The 17,188-nt window shown below is 40.4% G+C and overlaps 1 protein-coding gene across 1 annotated transcript; it reads right to left on the bottom strand.

The window, feature by feature from the left end:
* Positions 1-9,161: 9,161 nt before the first annotated feature.
* On the bottom strand, positions 9,162-10,055 carry LOC143122203 (olfactory receptor 10A5-like). Its single transcript, XM_076283060.1, has one exon. It carries the CDS (start codon positions 10,053-10,055, stop codon positions 9,162-9,164), a length of 894 nt encoding a protein of 297 aa, XP_076139175.1.
* Between the last annotated feature and the right edge of the window lie 7,133 nt (positions 10,056-17,188).

The following is a 17,188-nucleotide window of genomic DNA, read 5'->3' as shown; positions in this document are numbered from 1 at the left end:
AACCTTTACAATATTGCAAGTTGCAACAGTCTTTAAAATAAACATAACAAATACGTCTGAAGACATGGGTCTACCTTACCTTTTATTCAGACATTTAATTCCACTCTATGTGCCACTTGCAACTTCTTCCAGTGCGCCAAAATGAAGTGCTGAGAAAAGAACCTCTCCTCTCAGGGTAACGGCTCATCCAGGACACCAGGGATTGGCCAATAATTTAACACATTTTGTGTTGGGCAGTATATTCCAGTAATATAACACAGTAACAACACAAAATAACACAAATTGTGTTAAAATTGTGATAACACAAAAAATGTGTAATTATTTAACACATCATTTTTGAGAGTGTAGGCTACATCCAAGAACACACTTCAGATCTTTCAGAATGGTTGAACTGGTCTTGAAGTGATTTAACCCATGATCGCATAGAACCAAACTGGTTAACTCTAGCGGGTGCTGGAAATGTGCCCCATGAATGGGGCTGGTACTTCATCACTCTCTCTAGTTCTAATACCTCCATGGGTAAAACCAGGAGGGTCAGGATTTGAAGGCTTAGCTTCAGCCAATTAGCACTGCATTTGGCCGACATTTTTTAAAACATGCTGTTACATGATTGCCACTTTCAGCACCAGTTTTTACATGCTGATTGGTAGATGACAGCTCATGCACAAGTTTAGTGTTGGTCACGAACGTCCTCGCGTGTCCATGTTGGTAAAGAATTTCTGGAAAACGACAAATAAAACAACTGCCTACTTTGATTAAGCTACGGATACTTGACCTAATGCCTACATGGTTTATACCAGCCTTTGTGGTAAAGAACAAAAGTATCGTAAAAGTACTAATTACAAACCATTTTGTTCAAAAAATCTAAAACAACGATGTTTTTTAATACTTCAAAATAACATTTGATAAATTAACCTTACATTTTTCAGTAGCCATAGGTGTGTACCAGGGGCGTCACTAGACCTTATTCACTGGGGCACGTGCCTTAGTAAAAGTCTCCAGTGCCCCAGTAAAAGTCTAGCGCTGCTCTCGCTGGAAACGGCATTCATGAGCGCATCTCCGTGCGTGCTTTAGTCATGAGTCGAGCCTGTCACTTACCAGCCAATAACAATAAAAAAGGAAAAAAAGAAAGGGGCCATAATAGCCAATCAGAAAATAGCACCTCTGTAGCTGGGTAAGATTGAACGCAACAACCAATGAAAATCGTTCACATGATTCTGCCGAGTGTTTCGTTGTATTGTGGAAACTGCTGGAGCTCATCACATCACTTTGAGCGCAGAATAATTCGTCCCCTGTTTTAATGTTACAACAAATTCACAGCTTGTTTGACAGAAAAAAATGACAAGTTGATCGCTGTTAGAGAATGTTGCCCACATAATTAGTATCTGTTTTTCAATGCTTAGTCATTGTAGCCTAAATTTAGCAACAGTTTACCAGCTTGTGCTCTCTCCCTCACACACACACTCACACCATGCGTAGGCTGCATGCAGACATGCGGAGAATTAATAATGATTTACGTATAGCCTACTGGAGAGAGAGTCCTGTAAAAGTAGCGTATCCTACTGTTTGTGAAGCTGTCCTACTGTAAAACTAAACATAGCCTTCTGATAAACTATTCAGAGATGGACATTAGAAAATTCTTCCTGAACAGAGGCAGAGGGAGAGGAACAGTGAGGAGAGATGAGGAGGATGAGGGAGGTATGATAATTGCCCACATTAACGGTAACATTAACATTTATGTTGGTAGCCAGTGCTGTGATTTGATATATGGTTTAATGGCAACCTTAAATAAGTTTGCTGCATTTGCAAATGTAGCCTATACAGTGTTTTTCAACCACTGTGCCGGGGCACACTAGTGTGCCGTGAGAGATCATCAGGTGTGCCGCAGAAAATTACCCAAATGTCACTCACTGGTCCAGAAAAGCAACTGTTGCATCAAATAATTTATAACCACATGCTCTAATTGATGGTATGATTGCACTATTTGTGGTTGTACAACGGGGCCCCCATATCCAGTATTCACAGAATCATCACATATCCAGTTCATAACAACAATTAAAATAGATATAGTCACCTACAAATGAAACAGAGGGCGCTTGTTTTATTGAGCAGGTCTTGCATAGAAGCCATAATAAGGCCATATCGTGTATTTTTTTTAAATTTTAGGCTATGGTATGTTTATTTTTTTCTTCACACAGGATGTTAGTGTGCCGTGGGACATTTTAAGTGTCAAAAGTGTGCCGTGGCACAAAAAAGGTTGAAAAACACTGGCCTATAATAATCTACACAGAATCAGAGTCTGATTATAGGCTACATTTGGAAATTATCACCAAGTCAGTATGAAGGCTTTAGTAGGCTATTTAAGCTACAAAGAACTGCAGTATTGCCAGGATGACTATACCCTTGCCTGGGAGGGAAGTATATCTCAATTTTGACAAAAAAATAAGCTTCCCTTGTGTTAGTAAGAAAGCCTATTAAATTCATGCAGTGAGTTTAGGCCTACTTATACCTATGTGTTTGAATGTTGCTGGATAGTGGCTGCTACAACAATTGAGGGAGAGTGCTGGTCCTACAGTATGACAGTGACAATTATGATTTTGAAGCTTGTAGCCTATCCGTAGGCTAGCCATTTATTTCATATTGCGCGCACATTTTTTTTTATTATGTAGGCTGGGAGTTGGGGGCCTGTGCCCCAGCAAAGCTCTAGATCTAGAATCGCCCCTGGTGTGTACTAGCCTGGCCCTTACCGCCTGTGACTACGAATTCTCTTCGTCATACAGTCTGGAACAAAGTAATAATGGTGCATTCAGAGCACCTCGGAATGACAAGGACCGCCCCCATGGCTACTTTGTTTTTCCGACAGCAAGTGTTCAAGTGCTTTGCCATCGAATGTGTGACAAACACGGATGCCACAACAAAGGCTAAAACATACACTCACTAATCCTAAACAAACAACTGTATTTGCTTAAAATATAGTGTAAGATGCTCGTGAAAGAAGGATATGCAGCTTTTCAAGTGATAAAAAGGGCAAATTCCCAAGTTCACATTAAAACTGTTGGACATGAAAGGCCACATGGACTACAAACGAACTACAACGTGACGACAAAAGTGATGACGAGCCCCTAACTGGGCAACTCTGTTAGCAAAATCTAGCCCCAGTTTCCGACCTCTGACTCACACATTACGTGACGTGAATGACGCGGAGTGATGATGTTTTCACTCGGAGAAAGGTTTTTACGAAGCCCATGAACGCTAGGTAAGAATCCGTCTCCGTAATGGGCGGATGCTTATTTCGAGGTTTAAAATAATTGGAGTTCCCTTAACCAATCAGCAACGTTTGGTAATGACGTATGCTGTGCGCCGGAGTTCAGGCTATTACGCTTCCCACTTCTGCTCTCAGTAGTAAACAGACCGCTGGCTAGTATGTAGGCTACCTGACCGCCAGTGCAGTCTCTTCGTAGTGGATAGTGATGGGTAAATGAAGCCTCGAGCGCTACTCGACACATTTCCCTAATGTGCCGAGTAATGTGCCGAAGCTTCGAAACATGGAAGACAAGGAAAACACAGCGACATCTGGTGGTTTGCATAAATTATCGCAGCCACGAACTATTGAAAAGAATGCCTACAACGTTCAACACAATGCCAAAGCTTCGAAATGTTCTCATTCATTACATTAAAAGTGTTGCAAGAAATTTGCATTTATGTTTGTCTCAATTCAATACAATAAAATACGATTAGGCAACATAATGCCATCACGTGGAGATTGGTATTTCCGTGGAGGCGTGAAATCATGTGTTATCCCAGTCAATGATCCAATCGGTCTACCATCCACTTAACGCCCGCAGTAGACACTACTTAGCTTCTGAACCAGGACGAAGTGTTATCAACCTCAACACGCTATGGACGAGAGTGAAAAGGAAACGACCAGGCACCTAATTAAACCAATATGGCCCGACATTGACGTTTCATGAATCAAACTTTCAATAAAAGGAAAATATTATGTCAGCCATTATTGTTAAGCCTACATAGAAATTATTAGCCTGTATTGCTTTTAAATTACATGATTGAAGTTGAGACAAGATTGCAACACAGACACGTTTTAATGTCATTGTTCTAAATGGCAAAGCTTTAGGCTAGGCCTAGGCTATTTCTTCTTTATTTCTATGTGCATGATATTATGGATTATGGACATTTTCCGGAAAGAAAAGAACGTAAATTCCCAAACAGAGAAAGCATCCTATATAAAACAGGGCTACCCACAAATTTCGCCTGACTTGCAATACAACACAACTCATTCCGACACTAGAGCGGGTGCCCTGGTTCGCGCAATGCTTTTGAGTCAGATTCCGAAGCAGTCACGTGGGTGTGTGTCCCAAACGAAGCTTCAGACGTCACACTCACAAACCGAGGCCTCGTTTGTCATCAGTCACATGATTTTTATGGAAACGACACAAGCCTCGAACCGGGGCTTCATCTGGCACGCCCCTTTCTGCTCGACACAAGCTCCGAAGCCTCGCTTTATTGGGCACATCACTAGTAGTGGATATATCCCTAACTTGCGCCAGCCACAGACCGAGAGTTGTATACCAAAAGCGTCATGTCACCGAGATTATATCTGCTCTTGTCACACGCCAGTTTTCCTCTTATCTCTTCTCGCCGCTTATCAGACGATTGTTGTTCTACGCAGCCCGGTGACTTCGTCGGAGCTACGGAGCTTTTACTTCGTCCTACACGGGCTGTTCAGACTACACTCTTGGATAAGTTGGATTGTACTGATGACCTACGTGTTATTTAACCTGGAGCTTGCTCAGTTAAACTAACAGTTGTTCGGCATAAAACAACGCAGCCTCACCTTGAGCCATGCTCCGTGACTGGCTAACGTTACTGTCCACAAGCACGGTAGCCTCGCCTGGAGCCCAGCTCAGCCACAGGCCTCTGTCAAACACAAACACGGAGTGGTTTACCTTGAGCCCAGCTCGGTAACCGCTAGTCCCAGTCAAGCACAATCACAGCAGCCTTTCCTTGAGCCCCGCTTGGTAACCGGCTAGCTCAAGTCAAAACACACAGCCTCGCCTTGAGCCCCGCTCGGTAGGCTAGTAGCTATCATTCCATTCCTTAAGTAGGCCGCATTGATTTTGTAAAGGTAATTTGAGAGTAGGGGGGAGAATAACGAGCAGCAAACGTTTATTTGAAAACATGAAAAGTAGTGATGCATGTAGTAGCCTACACTTGTGCGTTTAGGTTTAGTAATCACCATCTGATAAATCAAACTTTTTTTCCAAAGCCAGTTGGAAGGAGAGTTTTACGACGTCCTTGCCATTTATAAAATTGACAAGACAAGCCTCTTGTTCCAGTGATGCCCTCGAGAGTTGAGACAACTTCGCGGATAGCTTCTAGCGTCTCTTCCTCCGTCGCCATTGTTGCTATAATGTTGAACTACAAGCTTCGCTGGACTACAACAAGCAACTCGGCAGGCAAGTTCCGCGTCATCACTCAACTGTTCGCTGATTGGCGCGGTTGTACGCGAACCGCATACTGTCTGTTGGGCCAGACTACGTGCGAGGCTGAAATCAAATTTTGGCCGGAAGTACGTAGGATGGTAACACCAGGCTAGGTGTGTGCAGTAGATTTGAACAAAATCTAGTTTGGTTCTTACCGGGGCTTTTACTGCCTGAAATATCCGATTTTGTGTACCACGCTCGGAGTTTAGTGCTGGGCTGGTGGGTGCATATTCCCAACCTTCTCACGGCACATCAACGTTTAGCCCGAGAATTCTCGTCGCAATTCAAAATTCCACTGGAGCTCCAAGGGGATTTGCACACACAGCCTTACAAGACTTTACAGCTCTTCGAGTCACGGTAAAATTTAGATACACTTATGGTATGGGTGCTTGCGTTTCTTTAGGAATCCACCGTCTTGGTTTGTATAGAAATGAATATTAAGTGACACATACACGTAAGAGGTTGGACATACGGGACAGTTGGTGGGATTGGCACCTTGCCTCATGTATGTTTACTAGGGCTGTCAAAATAACTGATTAATTTCGATTAATTTATTTGAGAAAAAATAACTGATTAAAAAAATTAGTGCAGATTAATCGATTCCGTATGACATTTGACCCCGAGCCATTCTAGTCAGTAAAAATTAGACTGTAAAATGAAGGAGAGAGAAGAAAACGTGCTGCCTGGATCATTGATTGGAACATTTACTTTTAAAAAACGGCCTGATGGTGTTGATAAAAAATAGTGTTGAAAATAAAGTCCTCTGCAATGAAATGCCTTGTATGTGAAAAAAAAAACTTCTTCCCGAAGCACTTTTGAATTTATTTCCTCAGCATATTAGGTCATATCATAGATTATTATGGCAATTATTTGAACAGTGAAAATAATAATAAAAGAGTTTTTGAACTTTGTCACTAATGCTGATTATTCAATGATTCATTTGAATTTAAATATTTAAAATACTTTCACAGCAAAAGTTATATATATGCGTTTAATTTAGATTAATTAATCACAGAGTATGTAATTAATTCGATTTTTTTTTTTAATTGATTGACAGCCCTAATGTTTGCTTATGATGTTTGTTTGTTTCTTTTCTTTTGTGTTCTCATCCATGTTTTGTACCCTTGCCACTGTTATAAATCTAAGTCACCAAGACACGCAGACATAAATAAAATATTTATTGATCGTAACAGCCTTCTTGTTTGCATCCATTTACTTCGATAGCCTCAGAAGTACTAGGTAGCTGTCACCAGTGTTTAGTGTACTTCTACTTATCGTAAGTGTGTAGATCCTGTGTATTGGGGCCTATCCCAGGTTACAAAATAAACAGGCTCCCCCAAAATTGGTGCAAAACTAGTGCAAATGGTATCAATAGGCTGGCAGTTGCAGACTCTTGAAATGCCTGGTTGCTTGAACCACAATACGTCTGAGGGGTGTGCGCTTCTATCGGTAAGATTAATTTGCATTGGCTTCATTTCGTCTGCCTGCAAATTTAGGTTTAACAAGCTGCAAATTCAAAGTTTCTTAGTCCTGTGTCTACTTAATTTCAGTAATTTTCGTTGGATAGCCTACATATTGTGCACTTAATAGACTAATAGAGCCAATCAAAAGCATTTAGGGGTCATTATTTGTATAGCCTAAAGTGAATCCTTACTCAATATTGACTCGCTGTTATCACATATGACCATCACATTATAGGATTTCAAGACAGGAGGCAAACTTCTACACCACCATCCCCAAAATGTTATCACAACCAATGAAATACATTTGTGCCTATAGCGAGAGTAGGTGAAGCGCTTCGCTAGCGCCGAACAACTTATTTTTCCTCTGAGAGAAGATGAGAATATCAAATCTGCATCAACGACACACCGTTGTACCTTACGTTGTCTCTGTCTAGCTGGTGCTGGAAATGAGTGCCAATTATACGCAATTTTCATAAAGATGGCTGCGGTCAATTTCAAACTTTTTTTGGCTGAAGTAGCTAGCTTAGCATGGGCCATTGAAATGAATGGGGGCCGGACTTAGTCACTCTCTCCAATTATATATAATACCTCCATGGGTAAGACAGCCCCTTCTGGAGGCATTGGTGTGTATCTTTATCCATTTATTTGCATTTAGCCTATCTGGGAGAGGAACTCATTTATTACCAATAGACCTCTGAAGTTTGCTAACAAAAAAGAACCAAAGCTGCAATCTTTGCCCATATAAGGAGATTCTGTTGGTGTTAATTGAAGCTAACTACCTATGGCAAGTTGCATTGCAAGTTAGCTCTGGGGTAGCAAAAATCTAAGTTTGCCGTCTTAACATACCGAAGATCACAGGAGCCACTCAAAGGCAGAGGGCAAAAGTATGTTGAGCAAAAAGTCTGCATTTCAGGCTTCTTAGTCCCCGCAAGAGTTTAACAGGATAATTTAAGATTGCAAGATACCGGATACCGCAAGATACCGGATCTCAAAGATGGCAGCTTTTTTGTAGGCGAACGAAGAGAGATATTCATTTGAAAACCATTGCCAAATCCGACTTGGCGCAACGCCACCATTAGAACCAAAGGTATTGGCTGTGCCGGACTTCGGGCATGAGTAAATCATTTCAGCCCGACTCATTCATTGTAAAACAGGATGAAAACGGCTGTCCTTATTTTACAATGTCTATCAACAAAGACACGAAAAACCCACTGGAGAGGGATCTGGAATGTTGGTTACGTGGCGACCAAGATGCTGTCTATTGGCCTTCAAGTTACATGACACAGAGAGCAGAGAGGCTCAGGGCCTCAGCGCGCTTCACCGGCCTCGTGGCTACTGCCGAACAACACCTGTGGGTGTCACCCATTACCAATCCCAGTCTCACTCATGCTATATTGCTTAAGTATAAAACATTTTTCCATCTACAGAGGACAGCAGATAAATACAGTGCCCTCCATAATCATTGACACCCTCGGTAAAGTTGATTAAAAACAGGTATACAAAACAATCTTTTGATATATTGTAGTCCCACAATGATTCATTCATCAGGTCAATGAACCAAAGCAAACGTCCAGATCAAAACAAAAATGGTTTACTGAACACAAAATCAAGCTTCTTCCATTGCCATCACAGTCCCCTGATCTAAACTCCATAGAAAAATAGTGGGGTGAAAGAGCAGAATGCATAAGTGTGGACCTAAGAATCTGGACCATCTGGGGAGATTTTGTAAAGATGAATGGTCATAAATCCTTTGCTTTGTATTCTCCAACAGGGTGTCATAGAAAAATATAAATAGCTGTTTTATTGTCAAATGGAGGCTTAAGAAGGTATTATAAACAGGGGGGGGGGGGGGGGGGGGCAATAATTGTGGGCAACCTGTTTTTGTTACAAATATTTATTTATTTATGAGATTTTCCTTTTTCTCAGAATAAATTTGCTTCCCTTCAAGGTTGGATTCTGCCTCATTGTTTTCATGGTGAGATTACAATAAATCACCAACAGATTATTTGTAAATATATGTTTTAGTCAACTTTAGCAGAGGTGCTAATAATTATGGAGGGTACTGTATATTTGATGCAACATTCACTTAAAATGTATAATAAACTTTGATGCTTGATGAAACAAATATGAATAGTAAAATCTTAATTTTAAACGTATAGATGATTTCTAAAATAATAATAAAACTGAATTTATTAGCTCAGGGAGGCCTGCTGCCTCTCACTTTTCTTTTCTTGGGTTTGATCATAGAACATCCACAACTTCCAAAGACTCTTGCTCGGATCCTAGGGAGTTGTAAACCATAAATAAGTGGATTTAAAAAAGGAGGGAGGATTACAAATTGTAACCCCAATGCATTGCGTACATCAGGAGGAAGATTTGCAGAACCATCCCAACTATATGAAAGATCAAACACCACAGCAAGGGTGGAAATGAAGATTGCCAATATATGTGGTAAACAGGTTTGAGTGAACTTGGTTCTGCCCTCACTGGATTCTATACAAATGTGCACAATCTGAGCATATGAAACAAAAATCAAAACTGCTTGAATACTCTGACCAACAAGCATAATTATACTCCACACACGGTTTGCGGCAGCTGAATAACATCCCTGTTTCAGTATTGAAGGATTGTCACAAAATAACTTGCCAATGAATGATCCACAAATAGGTATCCTAACTGAAAGAACAAGTGATATAACTGCCATTGAGAATGGATAAAACCAAGCAAGTAACAATAATTTTGAAACAGTTCGGGGAGTAAGAATGCTGTGGTATTGTAGTGGTCTGCATATTGCAACATATCTGTCATAAGCCATCACTGTCAAAATAGCAATTTCACACATGGCAGATGTATATATTATAAAGGCTTGAGTGACACACAGTGTGTAGGAAATCATTGCCATATCTGAGAATAAGTCCAACAGAAATTTTGGGTAGAAACCAACAGCACCATACAGTCCATTAACACATAAATTAGAAAGGAAAATATACATAGGATCATGGAGGCTTTTTTCCACTACAACAGTTATGATTAAAGTTAAATTAAGTGTAATAATTACAATGTACAAAACAAATGTCCAGAAAAAATACATAGCCCTATTTGTTCTCCCCAATTCCTGAACTTCATATAAAATGAAAAACTTAAAAGTGGAAGTGTTTTCCATTGTTATGGACTGTTCCTTCTTCTCTCTTCAGAGAAGTAGACAACAAGAGAAAAACGTATTAGGCCTATTAATTAGAAGACCTCTATTGGTGAAGGCAACAAACAAACAGTTTTTATACCCACTAGTTTTCCCAAAGGGCTAGATAGGCTATAGCCACTGGCAAACCGTGTGTGCTTTAATAGGCCATTGGTTCCCAAATACTGGGTCGCGACCCACGGGTGGGTCGCAGGAGATTTTATTTGGGTCGCCAGCACAATTTATGTTGTGTAGGCTAATAGGCCTAGCTTATACCATTTAACCAGGAAAGCTATCAGTTTTCTATTAGGATATAGTTTGTTTACCACAGTCACGGCCCTAGAATAGCTCTGAAACTAGGGGCGAACGCGCCGCAGAGGGGGCATCGTGCATCTCACTCGCAAAATGAAACATTTCTGTGGGGCGCCTGCCATGGACCTCGCAGTTGCAAAATCAGCATGAACATTAACGGACAGCTGCTTCTGTTGACCGATTAAAATCTAGTTACCATGCTGTCAACTAAAGCACACATCCTGTACCGGGCATGGCTATTAAATTTGCGTCAAAGGCTGATAGTTTCAATTGTAGATGCACTCTTTAAAGTTAATAGCAGCCTCCTCACTCACATTCCTTATTATTTCGGATTTAAAATGCACACCAGTGCATTATATAAGGCTACAATTTAAATTGACATTTTAAAAGCTATTATTTAATCTTGTTTTCCACCTCGCAAACTCTACTAGGCTACAGTAAAAGCGCATTATCTTTTGGCTATTGCGCAAAAGCCTCTTGTTCTGATATTTATTCATTTCACATTCTTTCAACAACATAGTTTGTCACAACATCAATACACAGCCTTAGTATAAGGCCTACAGACACTTAACTTGCGGATTCAACTTTCCAAAGAAACCTCCAGAAATAGGCTACAATATAACGACTTGAGTTATTTGCTATGTTCGGTCTGAGCTTTGGTGGGGACACTACCCACTAATTCCCCCGAAAAAAAAAAAGGAAAAGCCACTCAACTCTTTCACCAGCCACTATAGATATATACAATGATTAAAATGTGCTACTGTCCAACTACCCATGATTAAAATGTGCTACTGTCCAACTTGATCTATACTGTGTAGCACATAATCTGATTTTAATATGTATACATATGTAGGCTATATTTAACATTTATCTTCTATTTGGTCTGTTATGAAATCATGCTTTGACCCATTTAAGCACAGCTCAGTTTTAAGAAACTTAAATACATGCATGCTTAGCATTTTGTGAAAAGAATCATTAAGGCTACATTGACAACTCTTAACCATAAGCTGCCTGTATATTCTCTAATAGGCCTATTTACAGATATCTAGGCGATGTAAGCACAGCTCAGTTTTAAGAAATGCTTAAAGCCGAAAGACCATGTTGAATTTTTCTACAATTTATTTCAAAACCGGATTACTCTGGAACAGCTAACTATACACGGGAATGCTTTACACCTTTGTGTTCGGTAAAGGTCTGCTGTTTATTCTGATATATGGGTTGTCATGTGTTGCGTAAAGAGTGTGTAGGCCTACGATATTCCACCGAGACGAATGGATGTGGAGATGGGCACAGAGAATAATTATTAAATCTCTTGAAGTTAATTTTTCTCGCGAACTGTTTATCACAGCAAATAGTGGCTATAGCACCGTTTAAAAGCTGAGAAAAGGCTCTTTCATGTGACACATGTGTGATGAGTAGCCTACTCGAGGAGTTCAACAGAGAAGAATGGATGAATTTGGACGCACTTCATATGCCTTGTAGTGAAGTGAAGCTGAAGCGCAGCGTCTCCTGCGGCTCACTGGTACCCACACAGCAAAAGGACTCCGCGGCGGATCCGCCGCGGAGGTATGACGGCTTCCGGAACGGACCCGCGAAACGGACCCGTATCGGAGTCCAGATGCTCTCAGGAACGGATCCGCTACGAAGGCGGATCGCGGACCCGCCGTGGCTCCGCACTGCATCCACTCCGCATCCGCGATTAAAACGTTACCTCCGGGGCGGGTCCGTTTGGGATCCGCAAATTGATACATACATCCGCCGCGGACCCGCAACGGACTCAAAGGCTCATCTGGCCCGGGTCCGTTTTGGACCCGTTTATCTCATTTTCAAAATTCCTTCTGTTCTGGCTGTAGGATAAAAGTAAAACTATCACTAGGCCTAGCCTAGGCTACTACAGCAATATAGGCCTACGATTAATCTGCATTGCCTCGTATTTTTAACTTAACAATTCTGTCAATAAACCTAACAGAAAAGGTTTAAGTCAAGACATCAATTTACTGTACAAACGTGATCACTACTCAATGGAAATATAAAATGGACATTTATGGAAAGTTACAGGTTATAAGCTATTCTGTTTTTGTTAAGTAGCCTACATTGCCTAGGCTACTTTACATTCATTTTGTGGTCAAAACCTAATTTAGTGCTTTATAGGCCTAGATCAGTGCAGACATGAAATATTTTATCTAATAGGCTACAACTTCAATGAAATACTGCGCGATGCACAGCTAAAATATCAGAAAATGAATAACTGGTGAATGACAAGAAGTTCAATAAAAAGATTGTTTAATGCTTATTTCTCCTATTACTCCATTTGTGTGGATGGAGGCGGAACACATCTCCTCTGTGCCCGATCCACCGCCAATTGAAACACCTGATTGCGTGTTTGGTGACCTCTGTGTCCGTGGCAGACCGTGTCACCATGTTTTTCCTCACAGCACCTGTAATCAAACAGACAGATATGTTTATGTTTATGGTATGTAGCATCCAAAGCCAAGTATGCTTACACAATACAATATATGAGATAAGGAGATTAAATTTAAAAAGAAACATGACTTACAAAGCTCCTCTGTTCGCTGCACGTTGAGGGCTGGTGTGGGGGTGGAGGGAGTTGAGGAGGGACTGCCGTTCCTGGCCCATACAGGGTATATGCAGGAATCATAGAGTTGAATTTACTACTTTTTACTACCTTTTTTACTACCTCCACAATATTTTTTACTACCAACACGACATCAAGCAGCAGCCCTTTTTTTTGGGGGGGGGGGGGGGTACCACTTACTACTTGCTATAAGGTATAAATCATACATATTAGGTACACTAATAATTTCTAATTGTGATCATTAAGTATGGTCATTGTCAATGACAATGTTTTTTTGTAGTGTCGAGGAGTTCAGTTTCAGTTGTCCTTACCTTAACCCTAGCCCTTGAGTTATCCTAACCAGCCCTTAGCCCTAATAAGGTGAATGATAACCTTGGCACAAATGACGCTAAAACACCAAACATGTGTGGTGAAAAATGAAGAACAAACACCACCGAAACAACTCTAGTCTAAGGATAGGCCCAGAAATCTATTTATATGGATATATAAAGCCATTATTATTGGTATGGTATTGTTGTTGCACATTTGACACAAAGCAGTCCGTGAAAACATGCACATCAGTGGACTGCTTTAATGCAAAATTGAAAACTATGATTTCATTGCATTACTCAGCATGGATGCACGATGCTTGCATGATAAATACTTCCCAAAACAACAGTTAGGTAGGTAGGTAAGGATGCCATTTAGGAGTGTAAATCAAGTTTAATCACAATTTGATAAAATATAGATTCTTTAAGCCAATGATTTGATTATTTTCAATACTTCAAAATGTGTAGCAATGCGATTCGATGCGTTACTGGTCTGTTGTCGATAGGAAATGATAGATTTTGGTTAGTTTTCATGGATTCAAATGCCAATATTATAGGCTAAATTATAGGCCAAATACTGAACATTGACTGTGGAATCAAGTAGGTTACAGAGTTTCTTTCCCCCCCTAAAACCTCCTGTCACTAGCTAGATGCTTTCAAATTTAACATGGTTTTAAACTCATATGTTGCAGTTTTCTGTCACTGCAATAAAACTAGCCTATTTGGAATATTTTGTATAATTTGCTGTTCCTTTTATGAGAACAATTTAACTGATCAAGTTTTCATAGGCTATTGAATGATTTAAATGTGAATGCCATAAACTTAATTCGCCATTAACTAGATTCGCGTGGTTCTTCACGCAGTTGTCATCTAAATGCAGTGTTTTGTAGGCTATTCAAAGAATTTCACGTTCATCACTCAGTTGTGGTGTAGGTCTGTCTTGAGTGACCGCTGTCCCTTTAAATGTCTGGGACTTTAAATAACGGGACTTAAACTGCATGCTGTTTTTGTTGATGGACAGTTCCGTCTTTGATTCAGTTTTCTACCGTTTTAATAAATGACACGCGCACTTGCGTGGTTAAAAGTAAGGAATTGTTTTCACTCGTTTTCTTGCAATTCCGTAACATTAGATACTAGGTCTAGGTTACGTTAAAAAATGTTGTCGGTTACTATGTCAGTGACTAGTTCGAACTTTGTTACTGATGGGATAGGTGGAATTTTATTGCACGGTTCTGGATGATCACAGTCAGATGGCAGCGCTACCGTCAGCTGAACGAAAGCTTACACTAGTCAAGTCCACAATTGTTAAAACTTCCAGCTGAAGTAGCCTAGTGTAAACTTTGAGAGTTGGAGTGTAGCCTATATATTTTTTAGCTGCTATCCGAGTGATAGGCTAGCCTAGGCCTACATCTACCGCTCCTTTGCTACATGAACAAATATTATTAGATGAGTGACAGAAGCACCGGTGTTCCAGTTTAGATGGTGAGCAGGTTAACTTGTGATATTTGCATAAAATACGTGAATATTCAACAAGACCCTGCCTACTTGTTAACAATGCTTTGCTCTGCCTCTGCCCTTCCAGTGCTGGAGATTCACATTTTCACAAGCCTACAGTGCGTGACCGAATATGAAGCAAGATCTTGCCGAAAACATGCGGGAATCGCTATGTATAATGCATGTCTGCATAATGTTGTGCAAACAGGAAATGTGTCAAAGTAAATTAGTGAAGGTTTTGTTGGGTTTCGAACATGAGTCTCACTGAGGCAAAATGTTCCAAGCAGTAAGCACTATCACCACTACGCCACAGAGAGCAACGCTTGTCATTAGTCTATTAGACTAGTCTACTAGCTTACTAGCTATCCTGATGTCCATGTTAACTGGTGATAGCCTATAACATGAGGAAACACAGCGAATGCATGCCTTGAATAATGCAGATTAATTTTGCCTCAGTAATTTTGCATCACAAACAGTAACAAATGACCCCATCAGACGTTGCTCATTTTTTGTGCAGAAACACACATCGTGATTATAATGCGCAAAAATTATGAAGATCACTTGGGCCTCGAACTGCTCACTAAAATAGCAAGCTAGCAGTAATAGTCCACCCTGCTAACCAATTGCACCACTGGTTATTTTGTATCTATGCAATAGCATGGTGTTCGTATTAAATGAATGTAGGTCTATGTTGTCTTGTGACAGCTTATTTGTCAATCGATCAAGATATTCATTATAGCAAACATCTAGGCTAAGTGAATGTTTTGCAACAGGCTGCTGAACGAGCAGTAAGTAGGCTAAACTATTTTCTAATTTAGGCTACGTGGGAATCTGAAACAGCAACATCTGTCATCAAACTCTCTAGCTACATCAAAGTTTTGTAATATATGCTACCATGATAACCATTTTGTGTCGTCAAATTACCAACAAATTAAATAATATTTAACTGGAGAAAATAAGTTTCATGTGTTCACTTCAAATCATTAGACAGCTCACTGCATAACTTCACCGAGACATGACACTAAGTTATGATAATTTTTGCACATGACTGACGTATTTCATATTATTAACCCCCAAAACGGAATAAAGTGTTAGTGGGACATGCCAGTTTGTTGTACATCAGTTAGGTTTTGGTATGTGAGGCAAAGATGAACCTATTTTGTTGTTTTGAGGCTTGCATATGCCCATGTTAAATTGTGATGGCACCAGTTAACATGGGCGTATATTTCTCACTTATGTTAACCTGTGTTAACTTTGACTAACAGTTCAATATATACATAGAAATCTGACTTCAATTTCAGTGGCTCGTAGTGTAGTGGTATAGACCTAGAAGCTAATCCAATCAACTTTCTTGTCCATGCGTGGTTCGAATCCCAGCTAGATCGCTAGTTTTATTTTTTTCCATTCTTTTAGTATGTGTCATATTTGTGGATAATGCTTAAACGGACATGTATTAGACATACACTGGTGATGTTTTCAGCGATATCCATTATATTGTCTCACTTGCGAACAAATGTAGCCTAATATAAACCTGCACTATCGGAGGCAGAGCAGATTAAGAAGTAGGCAGGGTCTTGTTGAATATTCACTGATTTTATGCAAATATCACCAGTTAAACTGCTCACCATCTAAACTGGAACACCGGACACCAGACCAGCAGGCCCATATGATAAACGCAGCTCTGGTAGCCTGCGGTAGGGCCTAGATGACGTGAAAAACGCGAGAGTCGCCGAAAAGCATCCCTGCATCCCTGGCCCCTAAAAAACTCTTCGGATCTGCACGATTCATATAAGTCGCCCAAAGCAACGTGAAGGAGACACCGAAAAGCGTGTTGTTTGTATCCCTGTAATATCAACTGAAGCTAAAAGGCGAAAATGTTGTTTGTTGGCTGTCAACCACGGAACTCTACACAGTTTACTTCTACGTCATTGCTATCGACTCCGACTCACTCAGGTCCTGTTAGCACGTATATATTTTTTAATTAGGCAAGATGAAGTTAAAACATGTAGACACAAATATTAAGCAAAAAATGTAAACTCATATATTGAGGTGGTGATGAAAAATTTACTACCAAGTCAAATTGCATTTATTACCTTTTACTACCTTTCAAGGGCCTTAATTTTGGTAGATTCTATTTACTACCTTTTACTACCGCGCGGACACCCTGCAAGGTGACCACTTGATGAGTTGGGAAACATCGTACAGACTCTGAGAACGCAGGTGGATCAGCTGAATGCTAAGTGCGAGGATCTAGAGGGGCGCTCAAGAAGAAACAACATTCGTCTGATAGGGATACTGGAAGACGTGGAGGGCTCTAATCCGACCGAATTTGCCTC

This window comes from Alosa pseudoharengus, unplaced genomic scaffold (assembly GCF_046254945.1).
Source record: "Alosa pseudoharengus isolate Yale_2024_CS ecotype anadromous, Long Island Sound unplaced genomic scaffold, YU_APseudo_1.1 YU_APseudo_1.1_scf_13, whole genome shotgun sequence".
Taxonomy (NCBI): domain Eukaryota; kingdom Metazoa; phylum Chordata; class Actinopteri; order Clupeiformes; family Clupeidae; genus Alosa; species Alosa pseudoharengus.
Note: the sequence above shows the minus strand (reverse complement) of the source record. Positions and strands in the feature narration are given on the sequence as shown.

Coding starts and splice junctions, on each gene's coding strand:
- LOC143122203 (XM_076283060.1), bottom strand. CDS start 10,055: ATGTATTTTTTCTGGACATTTGTTTTGTACATTGTAATTATTACACTT.